General features: G+C 46.5%; 2 protein-coding genes across 6 annotated transcripts; one reads left to right on the top strand and one right to left on the bottom strand.

The window, feature by feature from the left end:
- Positions 1–1,705: 1,705 nt before the first annotated feature.
- Positions 1,706–16,665, top strand: asb2b (ankyrin repeat and SOCS box containing 2b). Of its 5 annotated transcripts, none has more exons than XR_014625763.1 (9): positions 1,706–1,938; positions 4,095–4,231; positions 4,468–4,623; positions 11,028–11,273; positions 12,248–12,419; positions 14,427–14,904; positions 15,401–15,554; positions 15,883–16,164; positions 16,245–16,665. XR_014625763.1 is itself a non-coding variant. In XM_084393707.1 (9 exons), exons 1-8 carry the CDS (start codon positions 1,826–1,828, stop codon positions 16,017–16,019), a joined length of 1,593 nt encoding a protein of 530 aa, XP_084249833.1. In that variant the 5' UTR covers positions 1,732–1,825; the 3' UTR covers positions 16,020–16,031; positions 16,180–16,663. The 5 variants fall into 5 exon arrangements, 1 of the variants encoding a protein (XP_084249833.1); XR_014625764.1 differs by having other exon boundaries at positions 1,732–1,938; positions 15,883–16,144; positions 16,245–16,663; XR_014625765.1 differs by having other exon boundaries at positions 1,732–1,938; positions 15,883–16,184; positions 16,245–16,663.
- A 43-nt stretch (positions 16,666–16,708) lies between these two features.
- On the bottom strand, positions 16,709–18,600 carry LOC311281066 (protein FAM181A-like). Its single transcript, XM_084393708.1, has one exon. The coding sequence runs from the start codon at positions 17,803–17,805 to the stop codon at positions 17,188–17,190; it is 618 nt and encodes a 205-aa protein (XP_084249834.1). The 5' UTR covers positions 17,806–18,600; the 3' UTR covers positions 16,709–17,187.
- Positions 18,601–22,023: the final 3,423 nt, after the last annotated feature.

Below are 22,023 nucleotides of genomic sequence, written 5' to 3'. Positions count from 1 at the left end.
GACAAACAAATATAAACAGAATACAAAAACATTAGTATTTCCTATGCAATACGGTTGCACAATCCAAATACAACAAAAGCAGCTTGTTCATTTATAATTCTTTAAATGGTCTCATATAGTTTCAGTGCATTATTCTTAAATAGTTTCTTTAACTTATTAAGTGTCCCACATTTGTTTAGTTCCTCATGACCGCTATTCCATAGATTTACACCTTTAATTGAAATACAATGGTATTTTGCATTAGTCCTTACTTGGTTCTTTTTGACTACACAAGTTCCCCTAAGTCATGTTGGCGTTCTCCTTCTGTGAACAACCCTGGACGCTTTCTGGCTACTCTGTACATGATCTGTAATGTTTTTAGTTCTACTAATTCTTTAAACTTTAGAGCCTTTAGTTCAATAAAAAGGGCGTTTGTTGGCTCCCTATAGGTGGTTTTCTTTACTATTCGTATGGCTCTCTTTTGAAGCATAAATATTGAATTGGTGTTTGTTTTATATGTATTTCCCCATACTTCCACACAATAAGTGATGTATGGAAGCACAAGGGAACAATACAAAGTATATAATAATTTTTCATTTAAGAAATCTTTAACTTTATATAATATTGCAATTGACGTTGAAATCTTGTTCTTAGTATAAGATACAGTATATGGGGCTTCCAGTTTAATTTATTGTCTATAATTACTCCAAGAAATGTAATAGCTGACACCCTTTCTATTTCAGCTTCATTAATCATTAATTTACTTATTATATTCGATAAACGATTACCAAATATAATATATTTTGTTTTACTTATATTTAATGTTAATTTATTCAAATCAAACCATTTTTTTAGCAGTGCCATTTCTTTTTCCATTGTATCCAAAAGTTGTTTCAGATTGGCACCAGAACAATCCGCAAATAATATCAGTTTTAATACTTTAGAAACCTCACATGTATCATTAATGTACAACATTGTGTAGTGTGAATGTGATCAGTGACAGTGATGATAAATGTCTCGAGTGGAAGTGAAGCTGAACTGAGGATTGTGTGTGTATATGTGTGTGTGTGTGTGTGTGTGTGTGTGTGTGTGCGTGCGTGCGTGCGTGCGTGTGTGCGTGCGTGTGTGTGTGTGTGTGTGTGTGTGTGTGTGTGTGTGTGTGTGTGTGTGTGTGTGTGAAGCTGAACTGAGGATCGTGTCCATAAAAGGCATCAGAGCAGATCTGAACATCACACATGATGAGGAGTCACACATGTGAACACACTGCATGATTTTAAACACACAGTCCATAGTTTCTTTACCATTTCCTCACTAATACATTTGCATATAAGCAGAAAACCGGTTTGCCTAAATATGTAACAAACAAAAAGGCTGACATGTGCAGTAACACTACTGCTGTCGTCATCATATCTGACACGCGTGACGAGACATCAGAGAATACACACACTAATGTGGAATGATGACAGATCCAGAATCTGAACTAGAAGTGTCAGTTCTTATGTAGTATTTTCTTCTCTTTCTCTTTCTCTTTCTCTTTCTCTTTCTTTTTCTGAGGAATCTAAACAAAAGACCTGATGTGATCTGAACATGAATAAACATGTTTTCCTCGTTTCTCAGTAATTCCACAGTAAGCGCTGCTATTATCACATTATCTGAGCTGGTGGAGTGGACAGACAAATAAGGTAAACTCCAGTCCTCACGTGTCAAGACGAACTAAAATTAACCCAGTGAACGAACAGCTGAGCGCTGAACACACACACACACACACACACACACACACACTCACTCACACGCGCGCGCGCGCCTTTGTCTGTCCACGCGCGCTGTGTGACAATAACACGACACGATGACACGATTCACTTATGCCGAATATATCTCATTATTTCGAACAAATGACACAAAACGAAATTCATCGCCACAGAAAACATCATCATCTGAGAGAGACATCGAGCCGACAGAGTGAGTCCTTCAGTGTGTGTGTGTGTGTGTGTGTGTGTGTGTGTGTGTGTTTACTGTGGCAGTTTATTCATCAACAGAACGAGCTCAAATGGTTCAGTTTACAGTTTATAGTATCAGAATATGGCAGGTGTGTGACGGGTTTGTTCCTGCATGACCTTCAGCTGTCACTTTAAATCGGGTGTTTTGTGACAGCTCAAATCTCTCCGTGTTCTGTGTTGATCTTCTGGAGACGGGGCTAGTTGTCACACTCAGTGTTTCTCAGTATGTGTTGAGTTTTAAATGTCTCTTTAGACACATTCGCATCGAGACCGCTGTAGAGTAATCTGTGCACGGGGTAAGCTGTCACACTGGAACCTGCCACTCAAATCCATATTACGGGTTTATGGCCACATGTGAACAGTAAAACGACTAGGAAATATATTTAATGAAACATGCTAAGACAAAAGTTGCCTTAATTGTATAGTGGATGGATGTCTGTGTGCGTTTATTTTATTTCGTAGATATTACAAAAATAGGATTATACTGTAAATCTAGCCTGGAGGACAGAACTCAATAAAATATTTCAGTTTAAGAGATTTCTTAAAAAGCACTGCTGGAGAAAACAAGCATTTATGAGACTGAGTCTCTGTGACGACTAGCCCCGTCTGTGAGCCCCTGTGACGACTAGCCCCGTCTCTGAGCCCCTGTGACGACTAGCCCCGTCTGTGAGCCCCTGTGACGACTAGCCCCGTCTGTGAGCCCCTGTGATGACTAGCCCCGTCTGTGAGCCCCTGTGACGACTAGCCCCGGCCTCTGAGCCCCTGTGACGACTAGCCCCGTCTCTGAGCCCCTGTGACGACTAGCCCCGTCTGTGAGCCCCTGTGACGACTAGCCCCGTCTGTGAGCCCCTGTGATGACTAGCCCCGTCTGTGAGCCCCTGTGACGACTAGCCCCGTCTCTGAGTCTCTGTGACGACTAGCCCCGTCTCTGAGCCCCTGTGACGACTAGCCCCGTCTGTGAGCCCCTGTGACGACTAGCCCCGTCTGTGAGCCCCTGTGATGACTAGCCCCGTCTGTGAGCCCCTGTGACGACTAGCCCCGGCCTCTGAGCCCCTGTGACGACTAGCCCCGGCCTCTGAGCCCCTGTGACGACTAGCCCCGGCCTCTGAGCCCCTGTGACGACTAGCCCCGTCTGTGAGCCCCTGTGACGATTAGCCCCGTCTGTGAGCCCCTGTGACGACTAGCCCCGGCCTATGAGCCCCTGTGACGACTAGCCCCGGCCTCTGAGCCCCTGTGACGACTAGCCCCGTCTGTGAGCCCCTGTGACGACTAGTCCCGTCTGTGAGCCCAGCCCCGTCTGTGAGCCCCTGTGACGACTAGCCCCGTCTGTGAGCCCCTGTGATGACTAGCCCCGTCTGTGAGCCCCTGTGACGACTAGTCCCGTCTGTGAGCCCCTGTGAGCCCCTGTGACGACTAGCCCCGTCTGTGAGCCCCTGTGACGACTAGCCCCGGCCTCTGAGCCCCTGTGACGACTAGCCCCGTCTGTGAACCCCTGTGACGACTAGCCCCGTCTGTGAGCCCCTGTGACGACTAGCCCCGCCTCTGAGCCCCTGTGACGAGTAGTCCCGTCTGTGATCCCCTGTGACGACTAGCCCCGTCTGTGAGCCCCTGTGACGACTAGCCCCGGCCTCTGAGCCCCTGTGACGACTAGCCCCGTCTGTGAACCCCTGTGACGACTAGCCCCTTCTGTGAGCCCCTGTGACGACTAGCCCCGGCCTCTGAGCCCCTGTGACGACTAGTCCCGTCTGTGAGCCCCTGTGACGACTAGCCCCGCCTCTGAACCCCTGTGACGACTAGCCCCGCCTCTAAACCCCTGTGACGACTAGCCCCGGCCTCTGAGCCCCTGTGATGAGTAGCCCCGGCCCCTAAACCCCTGTGACGACTAGCCCCGTCTCTGAACCCCTGTGACGACTAGCCCTGGCCTGTGAGCCCCTGTGACGAGTAGTCCCGTCTGTGATCCCCTGTGACGACTAGCCCCGTCTCTGAGCCCCTGTGACGACTAGCCCCGGCCTCTAAACCCCTGTGACGACTAGCCCCGGCCTCTGAGCCCCTGTGACGACTAGCCCCGGCCTCTAAACCCCTGTGACGACTAGTCAGTGATGATCTGTTCTCTCTCAGGCTGATCTGTGCGGTGCGGAGAGGAGATGTGCAGCAAGTGAGGGCACTAGCATCGGTGTGTGACGCTGACGACTGGACGGCACTGCATGAAGCCGCTCACTGCGGACAGACACTCTGTGTTCAAGCGCTGCTGAAAGGTAAATCACTGTCTCACACACACTTGAGTTCTAAATCACTGTCTCACACACACTTGAAGTGCCACAGGCTGTTTCTCTCTAACCTTTCTGAGGAATTTCCAGAAAACAAACCCATGCACTTGTTGAACAGGTTGAGCCGCTCTAGTGTTGTGTTTTACTGTGCTAGTCATTGGTCATCTACAGCAGACCTGATGCGTGTGCTGATTAATGATGTGTGTGTGTGTGTGTGTGTGCAGCTCGAGGCGTGTGTGTGGACAAGCGCACGCTTCAGGAACAGACGGCTCTGATGATCGCGGTTCACGGACGACACCTGGACTGTGTGAGGATTCTTCTGGAAGCAGGAGCCGACCCCGATATCAGCAACAAGAACAAAGAGACGCCGCTTTATAAAGGTGCGTTCATTTGGGTCATTCAGGTCAGTCAGGTCGTTCAGGTCATACAGGTCATACAGGTCGTTCAGAGGTCGTTCAGCTCATACAGGTCTTTCGGGTCATTCAGGTCATTTTATCAGTATGTCATTTCCCACAGGAAATCGCTTCCTTTCCTCTCTTCCTTTCCTCTCTTCCTTTCCTCTCTTCCTTTCCTCTCTTCCTTTCCTCGCTTCCTTTCCTCTCTTCCTTTCCTTGCTTCCTTTCCTCTCTTCCTTTCCTCGCTTCCTTTCCTCTCTTCCTTTACTCGCTTCCTTTCCTCTCTTCCTTTCCTCTCTTCCTTTACTCGCTTCCTTTCCTCTCTTCCTTTCCTCTCTTCCTTTACTTGCTTCCTTTCCCCTCTTCCTTTCCTCTCTTCCTTTACTCGCTTCCTTTCCTCTGTTCCTTTCCTCGCTTCCTTTCCTCTCTTCCTTTACTCGCTTCCTTTTACTTTCTTCCTTTCCTCGCTTCCTTTCCTCTCTTCCTTTACTCGTTTCCTTTCCTCTCTTCCTTTCCTCTCTTCCTTTACTCACTTTCTTTCCTCTCTTCCTTTACTCGCTTCCTTTCCTCTCTTCATTTACTCGCTTCCTTTCCTCTCTTCCTTTACTCGCTTCCTTTTACTCTCTTCCTTTCCTCGCTTCCTTTCCTCTCTTCCTTTACTCGTTTCCTTTCCTCTCTTCCTTTCCTCTCTTCCTTTACTCCCGTCCTTTCCTCTCTTCCTTTCCTCTCTTCCTTTCCTCTCTTCATTTACTCGCTTCCTTTCCTCTCTTCCTTTACTCGCTTCCTTTTACTCTCTTCCTTTCCTCTCTTCCTTTCCTCTCTTCCTTTACTCGTTTCCTTTCCTCTCTTCCTTTCCTCTCTTCCTTTACTCACTTTCTTTCCTCTCTTCCTTTACTCGCTTCCTTTCCTCTCTTCATTTATTCAAAATTATTCTTTTGGTGTTTAAATCATTAAATGGTCTGGCCCCTCCGTATCTTTCGGAATTACTTACTGAGTATCGTCCTGTTCATTCTCTCCGGTCATCTAACCAGAAATTGCTATGTATCCCAAAGTCAAAGCTGAGGTGCAGAGGCGACCGGGCTTTTTCAGTAGCTGCCCCCAGATTATGGAATGCTTTACCTCTGTGCATTCGCTCTGTATCATCCTTATCTGTTTTTAAAACTATGCTAAAAACGCATCTTTTTGAATTAGCATATACTTAGTGAGGAAGTGGTATTGAAATGTTTGTTTTATTACAATGTTTTTATTGCTTATATGTTTTGTGCAATTGTCTATTACAATATGTGCAGCACATTGGACAACCTCGGTTGGGATAAATGGTGCTAAATAAATAAATTTGACATTGACATTGACATTGACATTGACATTACTCGCTTCCTTTCCTCTCTTCCTTTCCTCGCTTCCTTTTACTCTCTTCCTTTACTCGCTTCCTTTCCTCTCTTCCTTTCCTCTCTTCCTTTACTCACTTTCTTTCCTCTCTTCCTTTACTCGCTTCCTTTCCTCTCTTCATTTACTCGCTTCCTTTCCTCTCTTCCTTTACTCGCTTCCTTTACTCGCTTCCTTTCCTCTCTTCCTTTCCTCTCTTCCTTTACTCGCTTCCTTTCCTCTCTTCCTTTCCTCTCTTCCTTTACTCGCTTCCTTTCCTTTTCCGAATGTTTCTCTTCATGTGCAGCGCGCGATCAGGAGTGTGTCGGTATGGAGTAAACGTGTGTGTATGTTTCTCCTCATGTGCAGTGTGCGAGCAGGAGTGTGTCGGTATGGAGTAAACGTGTGTGTGTGTTTCTCCTCATGTTCAGCGTGCGAGCAGGAGTGTGTCGGTATGGAGTAAACGTGTGTGTGTGTTTCTCCTCATGTGCAGCATGTGAGCAGGAGTGTGTCAGTATGGAGTAAACGTGTGTGTGTGTTTCTCCTCATGTGCAGCGTCCGAGCAGGAGTGTGTCGGTATGGAGTAAACGTGTGTGTGTGTGTTCCTCCTCATGTGCAGCGTGCGAGCAGGAGTGTGTCGGTATGGAGTAAACGTGTGTGTGTGTTTCTCCTCATGTGCAACGTGCGAGCAGGAGTGTGTCGGTATGGAGTAAACGTGTGTGTGTTTCTCCTCATGTGCAGCGTGCGAGCAGGAGTGTGTCGGTATGGAGTAAACGTGTGTGTGTTTCTCCTCATGTGCAGCGTGCGAGCAGGAGTGTGTCGGTATGGAGTAAACGTGTGTGTGTTTCTCCTCATGTGCAGCGTGCGAGCAGGAGTGTGTCGGTATGGAGTAAACGTGTGTGTGTTTCTCCTCATGTGCAGCGTGCGAGCAAGAGTGTGTCGGTATGGAGTAAACGTGTGTGTGTGTTTCTCCTCATGTGCAGCGTGTGAGCTGGAGTGTGTCGGTATGGAGTAAACGTGTGTGTGTTTCTCCTCATGTGCAGCGTGCGAGCAGGAGTGTGTCGGTATGGAGTAAACGTGTGTGTGTTTCTCCTCATGTGCAGCGTGCGAGCAGGAGTGTGTCGGTATGGAGTAAACGTGTGTGTGTTTCTCCTCATGTGCAGCGTGCGAGCAAGAGTGTGTCGGTATGGAGTAAACATGTGTGTGTGTTTCTCCTCATGTGCAGCGTGTGAGCTGGAGTGTGTCGGTATGGAGTAAATGTGTGTGTGTGTTTCTTCTCATGTGCAGCGTGCGAGCAGGAGTGTGTCGGTATGGAGTAAACGTGTGTGTGTGTTTCTCCTCATGTGCAGCGTGCGAGCAAGAGTGTGTCGGTATGGAGTAAACGTGTGTGTGTGTGTTTCTCCTCATGTGCAGCGTGTGAGCTGGAGTGTGTCGGTATGGAGTAAACGTGTGTGTAAAGCCCCTTTCACACAGCGCTTTGAACCCGGGAAATTGCCGGCAATTTCCAGAACGCCTTCTGTGTGAACGCAAACATGACCCGGGATTGATGCCGGGATCGATGCCGGGTTGGGGACCTAGTAACATTGACGTGTTAAGTTCCGGAACGCGCGCTGTGTGAACAAAAGCCGTAATAATGCCGTGTCGTAGTGATGACGCTGAAGCCGGGATCGTTCGCCAGCTGTGAAACGGTACGTAATGCGCAAGTTTATGATCGAATCAGAGAAAAAAATGCACAAGCTTGGTTTGCAAGAAATCGCAGCTCATAAGCAAACTGAAGACGCTGCTGAGACATTACATGTCACGTCGATGTCACGTGTCTTTACAGGATTTTTACGGGTTGTGTGTGAACCAGAGCATGTGAGCGGAGTGGAGTGGGAGCGAGCGGGGAGCGGGAGCGGGCGGATCTTGGACAGAGCGCAGAGCGGCATTTTTAAAAGGGCGGAGCGTCGCCTTATTTCCCCGCTCCAATTTCGCTCCGGTCACACCACGAGTCTGAAGCATGCTCAGTCAAACCTAAACCAGGATCCATCTGTCTTGCACAGTCATCAACAGTAGACTATTTTCAGTCAAAACTCGGCTCAATAATGGAGTTCAAAAAGTAGGCTACTTCAAAAAGGAAAATGAGAAGTCATACATACAGGTGTAGGCTACTATTAATATAAAACTATCTAACAATGATAATGTGGTACAAGAAAACGAATGTGGAGACATCGTTTCAGTCAGCAAAGATTCATTTTGGAATCTCAAAAGACACATTTCTCGAAAACATGAACGTGAGCTACTCGAACACGCTGGGAAGAAAACAAAAGGTTAGTAAATTGAATACGGTAACTTGTAACAAAGTGTAAATTAAATAGAGCGTAATATTCAAACAAATTTGTTTTTTCTTTCAAGTAGACCTAATGGTTCATTTTATTTAGCCTAATTTGTGTCGTCCGTAATAATATTTATATTATTAGGCCCATTTATTCGTTTAATTTTACAGCAGTTTGTGTGTACAATGGAAGTCGATTTAAATGTTAATCGTGCGTGTTGCGCAAAAGTTCACTTATCAAAATTCTGGCCTTATAGTTAATTTACTTTTAAAAAATGTATGTATATTTTTGTTTATATAATTTTATTATTTATATTATTAGGCCCATTTATTCGTTTAAATTTACAGGACTTTTTGTGTAGGCTATATTCCTTCTTATAGGGCTGTAATTTGAAATAAAACATTTCTATTTGAAAAATGTTGTTGTTACTCATTAGTTCTTTAGGAGGTAAGGCTGTGGTCTAAGCTAAAAGTGATATACATGTAGATTTTTTTTCCTTTTTCGGAGCGAGCGGGGGGCGATTTGAGTGGAGCGCGAAGCAAACTGCGTTGAGCGCTGAGCGATAATGAGCGGAGCGGCCTGATGTAGCTTTGAGCGGGGGAGCGGAGGGGTGAACAGTTCCGTGAGCGACGAGCGGAGATTCTCACCGCTCCACTCCGCTCACATGCTCTGGTGTGAACGCACTCTCTGATTCCGGCAAATCACTGACAGTGTGAATGAACCAAAATCAAATGAACCCGGGTCAAATCCTGGGTCACTTTATCCGTGTATTTTCCGGAATCTCTGTGTGAAAGGGGTTTATGTTTCTCATGTGCAGCGTGCGAGCAGGAGTGTGTCGGTATGGAGTAAACGTGTGTGTATGTTTCTCCTCATGTGCAGCGTGTGAGCAGGAGTGTGTCGGTATGGAGTAAACGTGTGTGTGTGTTTCTCCTCATGTTCAGCGTGTGAGCAGGAGTGTGTCGATATGGAGTAAACGTGTGTGTGTGTTTCTCCTCATGTTCAGCGTGCGAGCAGGAGTGTGTCGGTATGGAGTAAACGTGTGTGTGTGTTTCTCCTCATGTGCAGCATATGAGCAGGAGTGTGTCGGTATGGAGTAAACGTGTGTGTGTGTTTCTCCTCATGTTCAGCGTGCGAGCAGGAGTGTGTCGGTATGGAGTAAACGTGTGTGTGTGTGTTTCTCCTCGTGCAGCGTGTGAGCTGGAGTGTGTCGGTATGGAGTAAACGTGTGTGTGTGTGTTTCTCCTCATGTTCAGCGTGCGAGCAGGAGTGTGTCGGTATGGAGTAAACGTGTGTGTGTGTTTCTCCTCATGTGCAGCGTGCGAGCAGGAGTGTGTCGGTATGGAGTAAAAGTGTGTATGTTTCTCATGTGCAGCGTGCGAGCAGGAGTGTGTCGGTATGGAGTAAAAGTGTGTATGTTTCTCATGTGCAGCGTGTGAGCTGGAGTGTGTCGGTATGGAGTAAACGTGTGTGTGTGTGTTTCTCCTCATGTTCAGCGTGCGAGCAGGAGTGTGTCGGTATGGAGTAAACGTGTGTGTGTGTTTCTCCTCATGTGCAGCGTGCGAGCAGGAGTGTGTCGGTATGGAGTAAAAGTGTGTATGTTTCTCATGTGCAGCGTGTGAGCTGGAGTGTGTCGGTATGGAGTAAAAGTGTGTATGTTTCTCATGTGCAGCATGTGAGCTGGAGTGTGTCGGTATGGAGTAAACGTGTGTGTGTGTGTGTTTCTCCTCATGTTCAGCGTGCGAGCAGGAGTGTGTCGGTATGGAGTAAATGTGTGTGTGTGTTTCTCCTCATGTGCAGCGTGCGAGCAGGAGTGTGTCGGTATGGAGTAAAAGTGTGTATGTTTCTCATGTGCAGCGTGCGAGCAGGAGTGTGTCGGTATGGAGTAAAAGTGTGTATGTTTCTCATGTGCAGCGTGTGAGCTGGAGTGTGTCGGTATGGAGTAAACGTGTGTGTGTGTTTCTCCTCATGTGCAGCGTGTGAGCAGGAGTGTGTCGGTATGGAGTAAACATGTGTGTGTGTTTCTCCTCATGTGCAGCGTGTGAGCTGGAGTGTGTCGGTATGGAGTAAACGTGTGTGTGTGTTTCTCCTCATGTGCAGCGTGTGAGCTGGAGTGTGTCGGTATGGAGTAAACGTGTGTGTGTGTTTCTCCTCATGTTCAGCGTGCGAGCAGGAGTGTGTCGGTATGGAGTAAACGTGTGTGTGTGTTTCTCCTCATGTGCAGCGTGTGAGCAGGAGTGTGTCGGTATGGAGTAAAAGTGTGTATGATTCTCATGTGCAGCGTGTGAGCTGGAGTGTGTCGGTATGGAGTAAACGTGTGTGTATGTTTCTCCTCATGTGCAGCGTGCGAGCAGGAGTGTGTTGGTATGGAGTAAACGTGTGTGTGTGTTTCTCCTCATGTGCAGCTTGTGAGCTGGAGTGTGTCGGTATGGAGTAAACGTGTGTGTGTGTTTCTCCTCATGTGCAGCGTGTGAGCAGGAGTGTGTCAGTATGGAGTAAACGTGTGTGTGTGTTTCTCCTCATGTGCAGCGTGTGAGCTGGAGTGTGTCGGTATGGAGTAAACGTGTGTGTGTGTTTCTCATGTGCAGCGTGTGAGCAGGAGTGTGTCGGTATGGAGTAAACGTGTGTGTGTGTTTCTCCTCATGTGCAGCGTGTGAGCAGGAGTGTGTCGGTATGGAGTAAACGTGTGTGTTTGTTTCTCCTCATGTGCAGCGTGTGAGCAGGAGTGTGTCGGTATGGTGGAGCTGCTGCTAGCGTGTGGAGCGTCAGTGAATCAGCGCTGTCGGCGAGGTTGGACGGCACTGCATGAAGCCGCGAGACGGAACAACATCACACTCTGCCAGATGCTCCTGCAGGCCAGAGCCGCCGTAGACGCCCGTAACACTGACGACGTCACACCCGCCATCGAAGCTGCACGACACGGACGGACAGAAGCGCTTGCGTACCTGATCCGGAACGGTACTGAACCTCATGCTTTTGGATTCTCTCAAAAAATCCAATGACTTTAAAATCATATGTTAATGAGAATAGTAGTTTAAGCAATAGGCTTGACTTTGGTGTCATGTGACTTCTTAAAAACTTTAGAAGCACAAATTCCATGTTTTCTGTAGCAAGACCTATTCGAAATATTCTAAAATAAATTCTAACATCAAATTAACTTAAGTTTAAAACAAAGCTAGTTTTAAACCCTAAATCTATAAAATTGTGATTTCAGTCTGTCAGAGGCCTCGACCTTCCCCACTGCATTTAACAATTAAAATCATACAACATCTTAATCTTGACAATTTACTGAAATGATTTTCATTGTGAAAAACACTAAAAACACAATATTTAGCTGTATATGTTGATTGCACTTGTCAATCCAACTCTTCTTTTAAGACAAATAGACAAATAAGACAAATCAAACTCGTATTTTTCTTTAATGTAAGGTAATTGTACATTTATCAATAACATAGATGTTTAAATGAACTAACCCTTACTTAATTACACATTAATATAGGCTAATTATTCACAATACTTGCTGGTGTATCCCAAAAATGACAAACCCAATAAAAATAATCTGCTCATATAATATTTAATTTGACAAAGAAGTTTAAGATTATTTTTGAGTATTTTGTACGGTCTTCATATAAAGAGAAATTTTGTATGCTGCAAACATTTACTAAATCACAAAATACTCAGTCATGAGTGTCATTTCTTCAGATATGAGGATCTATCTGATCATCTGTGAATATGCCTGAAGTTCTTAAAATTAATATTTTACCGTGACATGAATAAACAAATGAATATGATAGATTCAGAATAACCACAAACTAATAACAGGACAGGCCAGTACAGCAGCAGATATAAATCCCAGAACAGGACATCGTTTGTGTTCATAGGACATTTATTTCCCGATGTTAAAGGATGGCTTGTGTGTTTTGTCCTGCCAGGTGCCGGTGTGAACCTCCAGACGTGTGATGGAAACACGGCTCTAACGGAAGCCTGCAGACACGGTCACGGGGAAACCGTCAAGCTTCTGCTCCAGCATCACGCCGACGCCAACAAACCCTGCAGTGCCGGCCTTCTGCCACTGCACATCGCCAGCCAGCACGGGCACGAGGAGTGAGTCTGATCACACACCACACCTGCTCCTGGAGATCTTGAGTCTGATCACACACCACACCTGCTCCTGGAGATCTTGAGTCTGATCACACACCACACCTGCTCCTGGAGATCTGGCACACACACCTGATCTTCATCAGCTGCTCCAGGTGTGTGTGATCACGGCTGCGGAACTCTGCAGATCTCCAGGAACAGGACTGGGAACAGCAGCTGAGTGTGACGCCTGACGATGGCTCGACAGCTGGCACAAACACCTCATGCTCACTGTCACTCAGCTCTGCTTTCAAAACCCTTCACATCTTTTGGTGTTTCCGGCTCAAAGATTGCTTATATATCGCTTGTTATGCTATATTATCATCATCAAATATTGGATTCAATCGTTTGATCAGCTTGTTCTCGATTGACGCTGAGGAAACTCTTCACGTGATAACGTCTTGAAGCACATGTGAAATCAGTCCAATGGTGCGGCAGAACATCAGAAGTCATGGCGAGCAAGCAGCAGTTTAGGATGTGTGTGCACCCCGCCTGCGTTATTTAACGGGTGGGGACACGCATGTTTTGTGTAGCTTGTTTGGGTGAGGAGCTCGAGGGTGCTAGCTGTGAGCACTGTGATGTGCTTCCTATGTGGACGCTCCGATCCCGCCAGGCATTGTCTGTGATGCGGCAGGGTGGTCCTCACCGCACACATTTGTGCGGTTCTACTCTTTGAACATGGACTCTACACCAGGGTCCCAGGTGCTCTCGTCCTAGCGCTGCTCCTCACGATTCCACACTGGACAGACACTTCACGCTTTGGTGGCGTTTGCTCAGCGTCACTTGACGCAGTGCGAGTTCCCTTGAAAAGAACCGCCTCACTTATGACTGTAACCCGGTTCCCTGAAGAGGGAACGAGACGCTGCGTCTCCATGCCATATCTCCAATGTGCCTGTCAGCGACGACTTCAGACTTTACGAAGCTAGCGCTGCTCTGTTTTGGGCAGCTTTATAGTGTCCTGGTTCGTGACGTCACCCGCCTCTGACGTTCCGCCACACCACTGGACTGATTTCACATGTGCTTCAAGACGTCATCACGCGAAGCTTTCCCCCAGCGTTCCCTCAGCGTTCCCTCAGCGTTCCCTCAGCGTTCCCTCAGCGTTCCCCCAGCGTTCCCTCAGCGTTCCCTCAGCGTTCCCTCAGCGTCAATCGACGCAGCGTCTCGTTCCCTCTTCAGGGAACCGAAAAAAGAATAGTAGGCTAAATCATGCGCACGATTTACTATTTCGTTCCCTTGATTTGCTATATTGTGCACACAATTTATAAATCGAGGGAACATATTAGTAAATCGTCCGCACGATTCTTTTTTTCTTGCATGTCATGTGCGGGGCTCCGTAGATCTGAGCTCAAGATTATTCACATACAAAAACAGGTGCATCATGAGCAAAACACCGGTGTATCATATTTTTCACAACTCGCAGTTTTACTGTGAGATTTCCCCATGGTGATCACACTGTGTCTGAGCTGTTCTTTCGGCACGCCTGAGAACTCTACTGGACATCTCCGATGGACCCGAGTTTTCCCTAAAATCAGACAGGAGGAGCTCTAGGAAAGGAATCGGTCCAACACACACCCTAAAGATTTATTCGGAGGCTCTAGGACTGACTCCTGTCCCCACAGAACAGATTCGGTCCCTGACCTCGAGTTTCACATCAGACTCCATCTCGGGTCATCAACATGCTTTCATCTCTCAATTACACAATTAACATTTCAGAGTAAGAAAACCAGTTGATCAAAAGATTGAATCTAATATGTGGCAATAAAACAGAGTTACACACAGTTTTTTGTAGGCTGGTCATTTTTGACTGCAAACACAAGTGTAACGAGGTGGGAAAAAATTATAAATTTGGGAAGTTGTGATCAAAATCTGCAAGTTTTAGTCCAATTTGATAACATCAACTAGCATTTTCAATAGTGTCTTGACTGAAAGAATGATTGTTTGCTGTATTAAGCGCGTTCCTCATGTTTCCCACAGGATAGTTTCCCTGTTGCTGCCGCTCAGCAGCCGCGTGCGGTTACGGGAGAGTGGCGTCTCTCCGCTCCATCTGTCCGCGGAGCACAACCAGCTGAACACCCTGCGCGTGCTGATCCGCTCGGGCTGTGACGTGAACATCCGGCGCTCCTCCGGCTGCGGCTCGGCTCTGCTCGGGGCCGTCTCCGCCGGGAACACGCAGGCGGCCGCGGAGCTGCTGAGGGCCGGAGCCGATCCTGACGCGGAGCCGGTGCTGCTGCTAGCGGCGGAGCGGGGGTGTGTGGAGAGCGTAGCGCTGCTGCTGGAGCACGGGGCCCATGTGGAGGCCCTCCCCGCGCTGCTCACACACACACACACCCTCAGCGTCCTGCGCTGTCTGCTGGAGCACGGCTGCGACGCCCGGCCCTGCTTCACACCGCACACACACACACCCCCGCGAGAGGAGCACGCCGGCCGGAGCCGCTCTGAGGCCGGGCTACAGGTGACACCAGTGAACCGGGATGATAGCTGGGCAGTGATCTGAGTAATGAGGCTTTCACAGCAGAAACTCTGCAGCAGTGATTCTCAGGCCTGCCATGATCATGAATTTGGTGTTGAATATTAACTGTCATACAGATAATTGCGAGTAACGATTCATTCTGAAGACAGTGAGTGCAAAAAAGTGCTGCACATGGAGTAACAATCTGTATCCCGGTGCTCTTTGGATGTAGGGAAAATGCGACTCATAAAAACATATCAAGCCAAGGCAATCGAGAGTCAAACCAAACATTATTCAGACACCAGATATAATTTTTGATATTGTTTCACTAGTGTGATCAGGACACTATAGTTCATTTATGTAAGTGAGGAGAGGAGAGCAAAATAAAGTAAACTGTGACATTTTATAGCCAAAAACTCGTCATACAGCGACTACCAGTAACATTTCTAAATGTTGTTTTGTTGTTTAATTAATGTTGTGTCTGTGTGTCGTGTGCCAGTTCTGCTCCTGGATCTCGTCGCCCCGCTGGAGCCGGTCCGCTGCTGAGGTCCTGGATCTGCTGCTGGAGTGTGTGGGGAACGTTCAGCTGTGCTCCAGAACCACGGCTCTGCTCCGCGACGCTCCCGAGTGGCCCAGCATCCGCGACAGAACATGTGAGTCTTCATGATCTGCTTCAGGAACCGCAGCACATTTGCCAGTCAAATTAGATGAAGGACACACATCACACATGCTGCTTTATTTCTGTTTCCCCTGACACTATCAGCCTGATCGGGAGGAACCGTTCAACCACAGCGGCTTTATAATATAAAGTCTGTTTGTCTTTCATGCTTTCCTTTGTTTCGTACATAGAAGACAACTTCAGTTAGGAATGATTATTTTCAGTTGTGTTTGTTGATTTTGAGACTTTCATACACACATTAACACTCAGGTCAGTTACAGTGTGAGGATGATGAGTGTGTGAGTGTATCTGTGTGTTTGCAGCGTCCCCTCGGCCCCTGATGCACCTGTGCCGGCTGAGGGTCCGAGAGCAGCTGGGGACCCGGAGACTGAGGTCCATCGACTCGCTGCCGCTGCCGGGGCCCGTGCTGCGGTACCTGAGCTCCAGAACCGGCTCCTGAGATCCAGAACCAGTTCCTGAGATCCAGAACCGGCTCCGGGCTCCAACACCTGAGCTCCAGAACCGGCTCCTGAGATCCAGAACCGGCTCCAGAGCTCCAGAACCGGCCCCTGAGCTCCAGAACCGGCTCCTGAGATCCAGAACCGGCTCCTGAGATCCAGAACCGGCTCCGGGCTCCAACACCTGAGCTCCAGAACCGGTTCCTGAGATCCAGAACCGGCTCCAGAGCTCTAGAACCGGCTCCTGAGATCCAGAACCGGCTCCTGAGATCCAGAACCGGCTCCGGGCTCCAACACCTAAGCTCCAGAACCGGCTCCTGAGATCCAGAACCGGCTCCAGAGCTCCAGAACCGGCTCCTGAGCTCCAGAACCAGACCCTTAGATCCAGAACCGGCTCCAACACAACACAGAAACAAATAATTTATTCTGAAACATTTTTTCTGCTGGACATTTAAACACAGGTGCTGTGAGATTACTTCTATTGTGAATTGAGTGTTTTGTCTTCAGGCTGCTATTTATACATTTTAATTTATGATCTTGAATTTTTTTAAAGTTTGTGTGTGTTTGATACACAATTTCATGTATTTTGATGATCTAAAAACACAGAGTATGACATTGGCGATTGCAGAATAAAAGGCTCTCCTTCTCTCGTGTGTGGTTTGAGTGCGTCAGTAATGAGCAGACAGTGTAAAGCAGTCGATTACCAGTTTTAATGAGCTAATTCAGCACAAGACCTGGATTATGACCAGGCTTAATTAGTGTGACAGAACAACATCTCAACTAAAAGATCATAATAAATACTGATCTATCTCTACACCACAGTGAAATCCTGCTGTTTCAGGGAAGTGAATCTGGAGCAGAGAGCGATTGTTAAATGAAAACTCCTTCTACAGAAAGTCTCCTGATGATGCGTGTAAACTAATGCAATGCTGTGATCATATCTGGATGTCCTCGCGTTCCAACTTTACAAAAGCCAATAAAATAATCACCGCACGTGTGTATTACTCCTGCTACATCTGTACTTAAGTGCTCAAAGGCGCGTGATCATAAGCATTGCTTGTGCATGTGCAGCACGTGTCAGGACTGGGTTAAAACAGAAGAGCTGAAGAAGGTTAGTAGTCCAGTAGTAGTCCAGTAGTAGTGCTGTAGTGGTCCTGTGGTCCTCTAGCACTAGATGAAGCCGAACACGCTGAAGATGGAGGAGGAGATCGCGGGCTTCGTGGGAATCGGCTTGATCACCACATGTGCGTTACCGTGGAGTCCGTCGATGAAGCCGCGCGCCTCCGCTGTTCTGTTCCTGAGAGGCGCGTCCGCGTGCAGCGCGTGACACTGAAGAGGGCAGCACGCGCACACGCACGCGCACGGCGCGCTCCTCCTCGGCGGCTCCGCGTGCGGGTGATTATTATTATTATTATCGCGAATCATCTTCCTTTTCTCTGCGTGAGATCTGACGCTCGCAGGGCCGCTCGCGCTGTTCCTCAGGAGGTGCTGGAGACGCGCGCGGGTGCCCGGGGTGCGCGGTTCCTGCCAGAAGGACGCCGGGAGCTGGCGCGAGCGCATGGGCACGTGACCCGCGGGGTTCGGGCTCGGGTCCGGCGCGTTCGGCCGGACGCGCGCGCGCGGGTCTGCGGGCCTGTGCGTGAAGCGCTTGAGCTGTTTCTGCAGGTATTTGCGGTGGTCCACGGAGCGTCTGCAGGGCGCGGATCTGTCCAGCGCCGCCTTGATGTCGCTCGAAGCCAGATTCACGAAGTTCAGGAGCGTCTTCACCTCGCTGTCAGCGTTGGCCATCGCACGCGTTTACCCGGAGCGTTCAAACCTCCGCGCTCAGGCCCGCGCATCTGCTCTCCCGTTCCCGGGTAATGCGCACAGAAGCTCGTGAAGGGACGCTCTCTAATAACACTCACTGAAGCTCAATGCCTATAGACTCGGTGTATCACTGCTCCCTGAGCCAATCAGAGCCCGCACTCTCCTCACAATGAGCTCGAGAGCCCGGTGTCGGATTCTTTACCTCCTCAAATAGTTGTCATGGAAATCCCTCAGGAAAATAGCCCGCAGACGCGATGTTTCTCCGTAGAAACGGTCACCGGTTCCCCTCGGGCACAATGCGTTTGTAAAGGGCCGGTGAAGCGCCACGCTCCTGTTCCCCATCCCGATCCCAGTCTGATCCCGCATAACCATGGGAAGCGGCTCGAGCGCTCAGGAATCTTGTCTCTCTGTTTGCCCCCTCAATCCAGACACACAAAAGCTGAATTACTCATTCAAACCCGCGGGACAAAGGCGGAGGAGCCGGAGAGCACTCTCGCGTTTGTAGTCAAACATTCGGAGACTTAAATCGAGTCGTCATGAAAGAGAAAGAGTGGGACAAAGCCCATAGAATGGCCATCAGCAAACATTTCCCTGTGTCATATTAGTGTGTCTCCATGGCAGCTTCTGGCCCGGGGACAATAGCACGAGTTTACACACTCGAGGACTGTCACCCTGCCAACCGAGACCGGGACAATCCCGGGGGGAGAGAGGAGAGAGGGAGAGACTTTTTTTTACTTTAAGATCACTTTATTTACAAAAACATTAAAGATATAGAATTTTTAGTAAAAAAAAAAAGAAAAGAAAAAAAGCAGCTGAAAGGAGCGCAATGGATAAAAAATAAAAATAAAAAAGTCTCAAGACGTGAAAAAGCATCTTAGAAACGTCAACACTCCTTTCTAAAATAAATAAAGGTAATAAAACGGATCGTTCCGGTCCTTGATTCTGATTGGTTGAGCCGAGTTCGAAGCCGTTGTAAATGACTCCACACACACACACACACAGGTGTGACCGCTTTACACTAGTGTTACTGCGCAACTGCCGTTTGTAATGCTATGTTGCTATATGTGATGGTTGCCAACGTCTTTGGAACTACATTGCTTGGCGGAGGAATAAATGTGTTATAACATATTTTTTGTTGCTGGTGTTTATTTTATGAATAAAATAAATATTAAAATGAATATTTGATATAGTAACTGTTTTATAAAAGCAAAAGCCCCTTAACGGCGTGATTTACCGCGGATGTAGAGCAGCTGAGGGGTTTTACTCCGCGTCGAGCCTAACAACGCCCCTCAGCTGCTCTACATCCGCGGTACATCACGCCGTCAAGGGGCTTTTGCTTTATTTTTTCACTGTTTTTCTTTCCTTTTCTTTACAATCATAAAAACTCCATTCATGCATAAATCTGAAGACAGCCATCAGGGTCAACATTCCAAATACATTTCTTTATGCGCCATTTACATCTGAAAACATCCAAGTCATAAACCAACTTATAACAGCTAAACTCTATATTGATAGGGATTTTATTAACCCCTGTAACACTGCAAACCCATCTTTCAGTTTTCCTTTCGTGACAAATTGCCATTTTAGCTTTTTCCTGCTGTATTTAGGCCCATAAATAAAAAACACAGGCATACAAACTTCCCCCAGGGTCTGACACCTCCTCTAGCTTGCTGAACAATGGCTTTAGCCTAAAACAGTTAATCAAATGAGCCCGTGTGTCCCTGTGTCCGGCAGCTGTGGGTCGAGGTGTGCCGTTCTCCTCACGGCAGGTCTCAGACCTGTTCTCCACAGCAGTCCTGGGGAAGCGAGTGCAGATGTGTACATGAGAAGCTGTTTTCCCAGTGTTGCTGAAAGGGTCCCACTGGGGGTCTTAAAAGAAAGCAGGCCTCCCTCCGTCTCCTGCCATATCCCAGTGTCTGCTGAAGAAGCCGGTTCTGGGAAAGCGGAGGTTTCCTCCTCAAGTCGAGTCTCCTTCATTTATACAGCGCTTTAACAATATACAGTGTTTCACAGCAGCTTTACAGTGATAACAGGAGATTACAGTAACAGAGAGTGTTTAGGCTTTACAGCGGCTCTAGAATAAAGTTATTGTCCAGATAAAGTTTTGATTGATTCACTTGCGTTGTAAAGATCATTAGTTATTAACTTAGGGGCCGCTAACACACACCGTTCTCACAGGAAACAGAAACTTTAATGTGTTCTGGCCGTTCATTCACACGGCAGTGTTTGGGGCTCGAGAACGCACACCTTGAAACAGGATCTGGTGCAGGCGGTGAATCAAAAACGTGAATCTGTGAAACGCTGACGGCGCACATGCGTATCACGTGTTTAGTCTATAGATATGCGTGTTTGAATATATATGTGCACAGGCGTGTAATCCGTCTTTACAAACTACTTGTCTGGCCTTAAAAACTCATAATACAGAATTTTTATCGCCTCCGCGTATCCATGCGAACTGGAATCATTTTGACAACGCTTTATCCTCCCGCCAGACGACTAAAGCCAGCCTATAGTCCTGCCCTTACAAAAAAGAAGTATACTTCAAGGTCATTTTATGAAGTATACTTAAGTAATGTCCAAGTATATTTTTAAGTATACTTTATGTAGTAAGTCTACTAATGTCAATGTGTACTTGTAGTAAACTTGTAAGTGTACTATTTCAATACTGCTTGGGACTAAATTGGCCCACTTTTAGTATATAAAAGTACACGTTTAAGTGTACTGTAAGTGTAAGTACACAACTAGGTTTCTCATTTGTAATGCATCTGTACTACAAGTGAACTTATAAGTAGTTTACTATTTTAATACAAGTAGTACATTTTTTAGTTTATGAAAGTATACACTGAAGTGTACTCAGTAAACTACTAGATTAGTAGTTTAAACTGCAAGTATACTTGTAAGTTTTCTTTAAGTAAACATAACATTATACTTATAGTTTACTATTTATATATTATTTTTGCACTTGCAGTATACTACTCTGTCAAATGTAGATTTTTTTTTTTACTTGAAAAATACCTTTAACTGTACTTTAATTTAAAAAACCTTTTATTAGCTTAATGCATCCTTTTTTATCAACACTTGAATGTCGGTAAGTTTCATAAGGAAAGGCAACATTTTAAACAAAAAAGTTGAGAAAATCAAGACTACTGGAAATTAAAACAGAATAAATAAACAAAAAACAAAACAAAAACCGCTAAATTCTATTATATAATTTACTTTCTTTCACAAATGTAATAATTTCATCATACAACTTACTATCTGTTTCCCTTAATAGACCTGATAAAGTAAGGTCATGATGTTTTACTTTCTTCAATGATTGAATAAGATGACATCTCTCATTATTATATTTCCTACAATGGATTAATACATGCTCACCTGTTTCTTGTATGCATTCCCCAGTTGGGTGTTTTCCGATGTTATATAGTGTACTGTTAAGTCCAGTATGACCTATTCTCATCCGAGTTATGATACTTCCTTCTCTTCGATTCCTGCTCTCCCTCCTCCCAGCACCAACTTGTTTTTGTATATTGTATAAATGTCTACCTGTTTCATTATCATCCCAATATACCTGCCATATTGACTGTGCATATGTTCTTAATTACTTTAGTTACTTAATGGGACTTGAAAATCTACTTGCTTTATTCTTAGAGTTTGTTTAGCCAGAATATCCACCTTCTCATTTCCTTCCACACCAACATGAGCAGGAACCCAAATGAAATGTGTAGAAATACCCATAACTTTCATATTATACATCTTACAGAATATCTCATTGATAATATCCATCCTAACTAATGACCTGCCAGATCGTATACTTTCTAGTGATGAGTAGCGATCTGATGCAATGACAGTGTTTCTTATCTTCTTCTCCTCTATCCACCGCAGGGCCAGTAATACTGCCAACAGGTCTGTTGCATATACTGACAAATGATTGGTTACTCTTTTCTTAATAAAACAATCTCTCATTGGAATATATACTGCAAACCCTGTTTCAGGATCTTTGGATCCATCTGTAAATAAAACCACTGATTCTGGATAATGTTCCTTAAAATAATTCTGGACTATATACCATGTTGGAAGTTGTACCAAATTATCTTTCAATTCCTGCTGTATATTAAGGTCAACATTTGGCAAAGACTTGTTTCAGCTTCTTCTTCTCCTGTGTTTTGATCCGGAGATTCTGCACTAGAAGATGTGTCATAG

The sequence above is a fragment of the Rutilus rutilus genome (assembly GCF_951802725.1).
Source record: "Rutilus rutilus genome assembly, chromosome: 21".
NCBI lineage: Eukaryota > Metazoa > Chordata > Actinopteri > Cypriniformes > Leuciscidae > Rutilus > Rutilus rutilus.
This window is presented reverse-complemented; position numbering and strand designations above follow the sequence as displayed.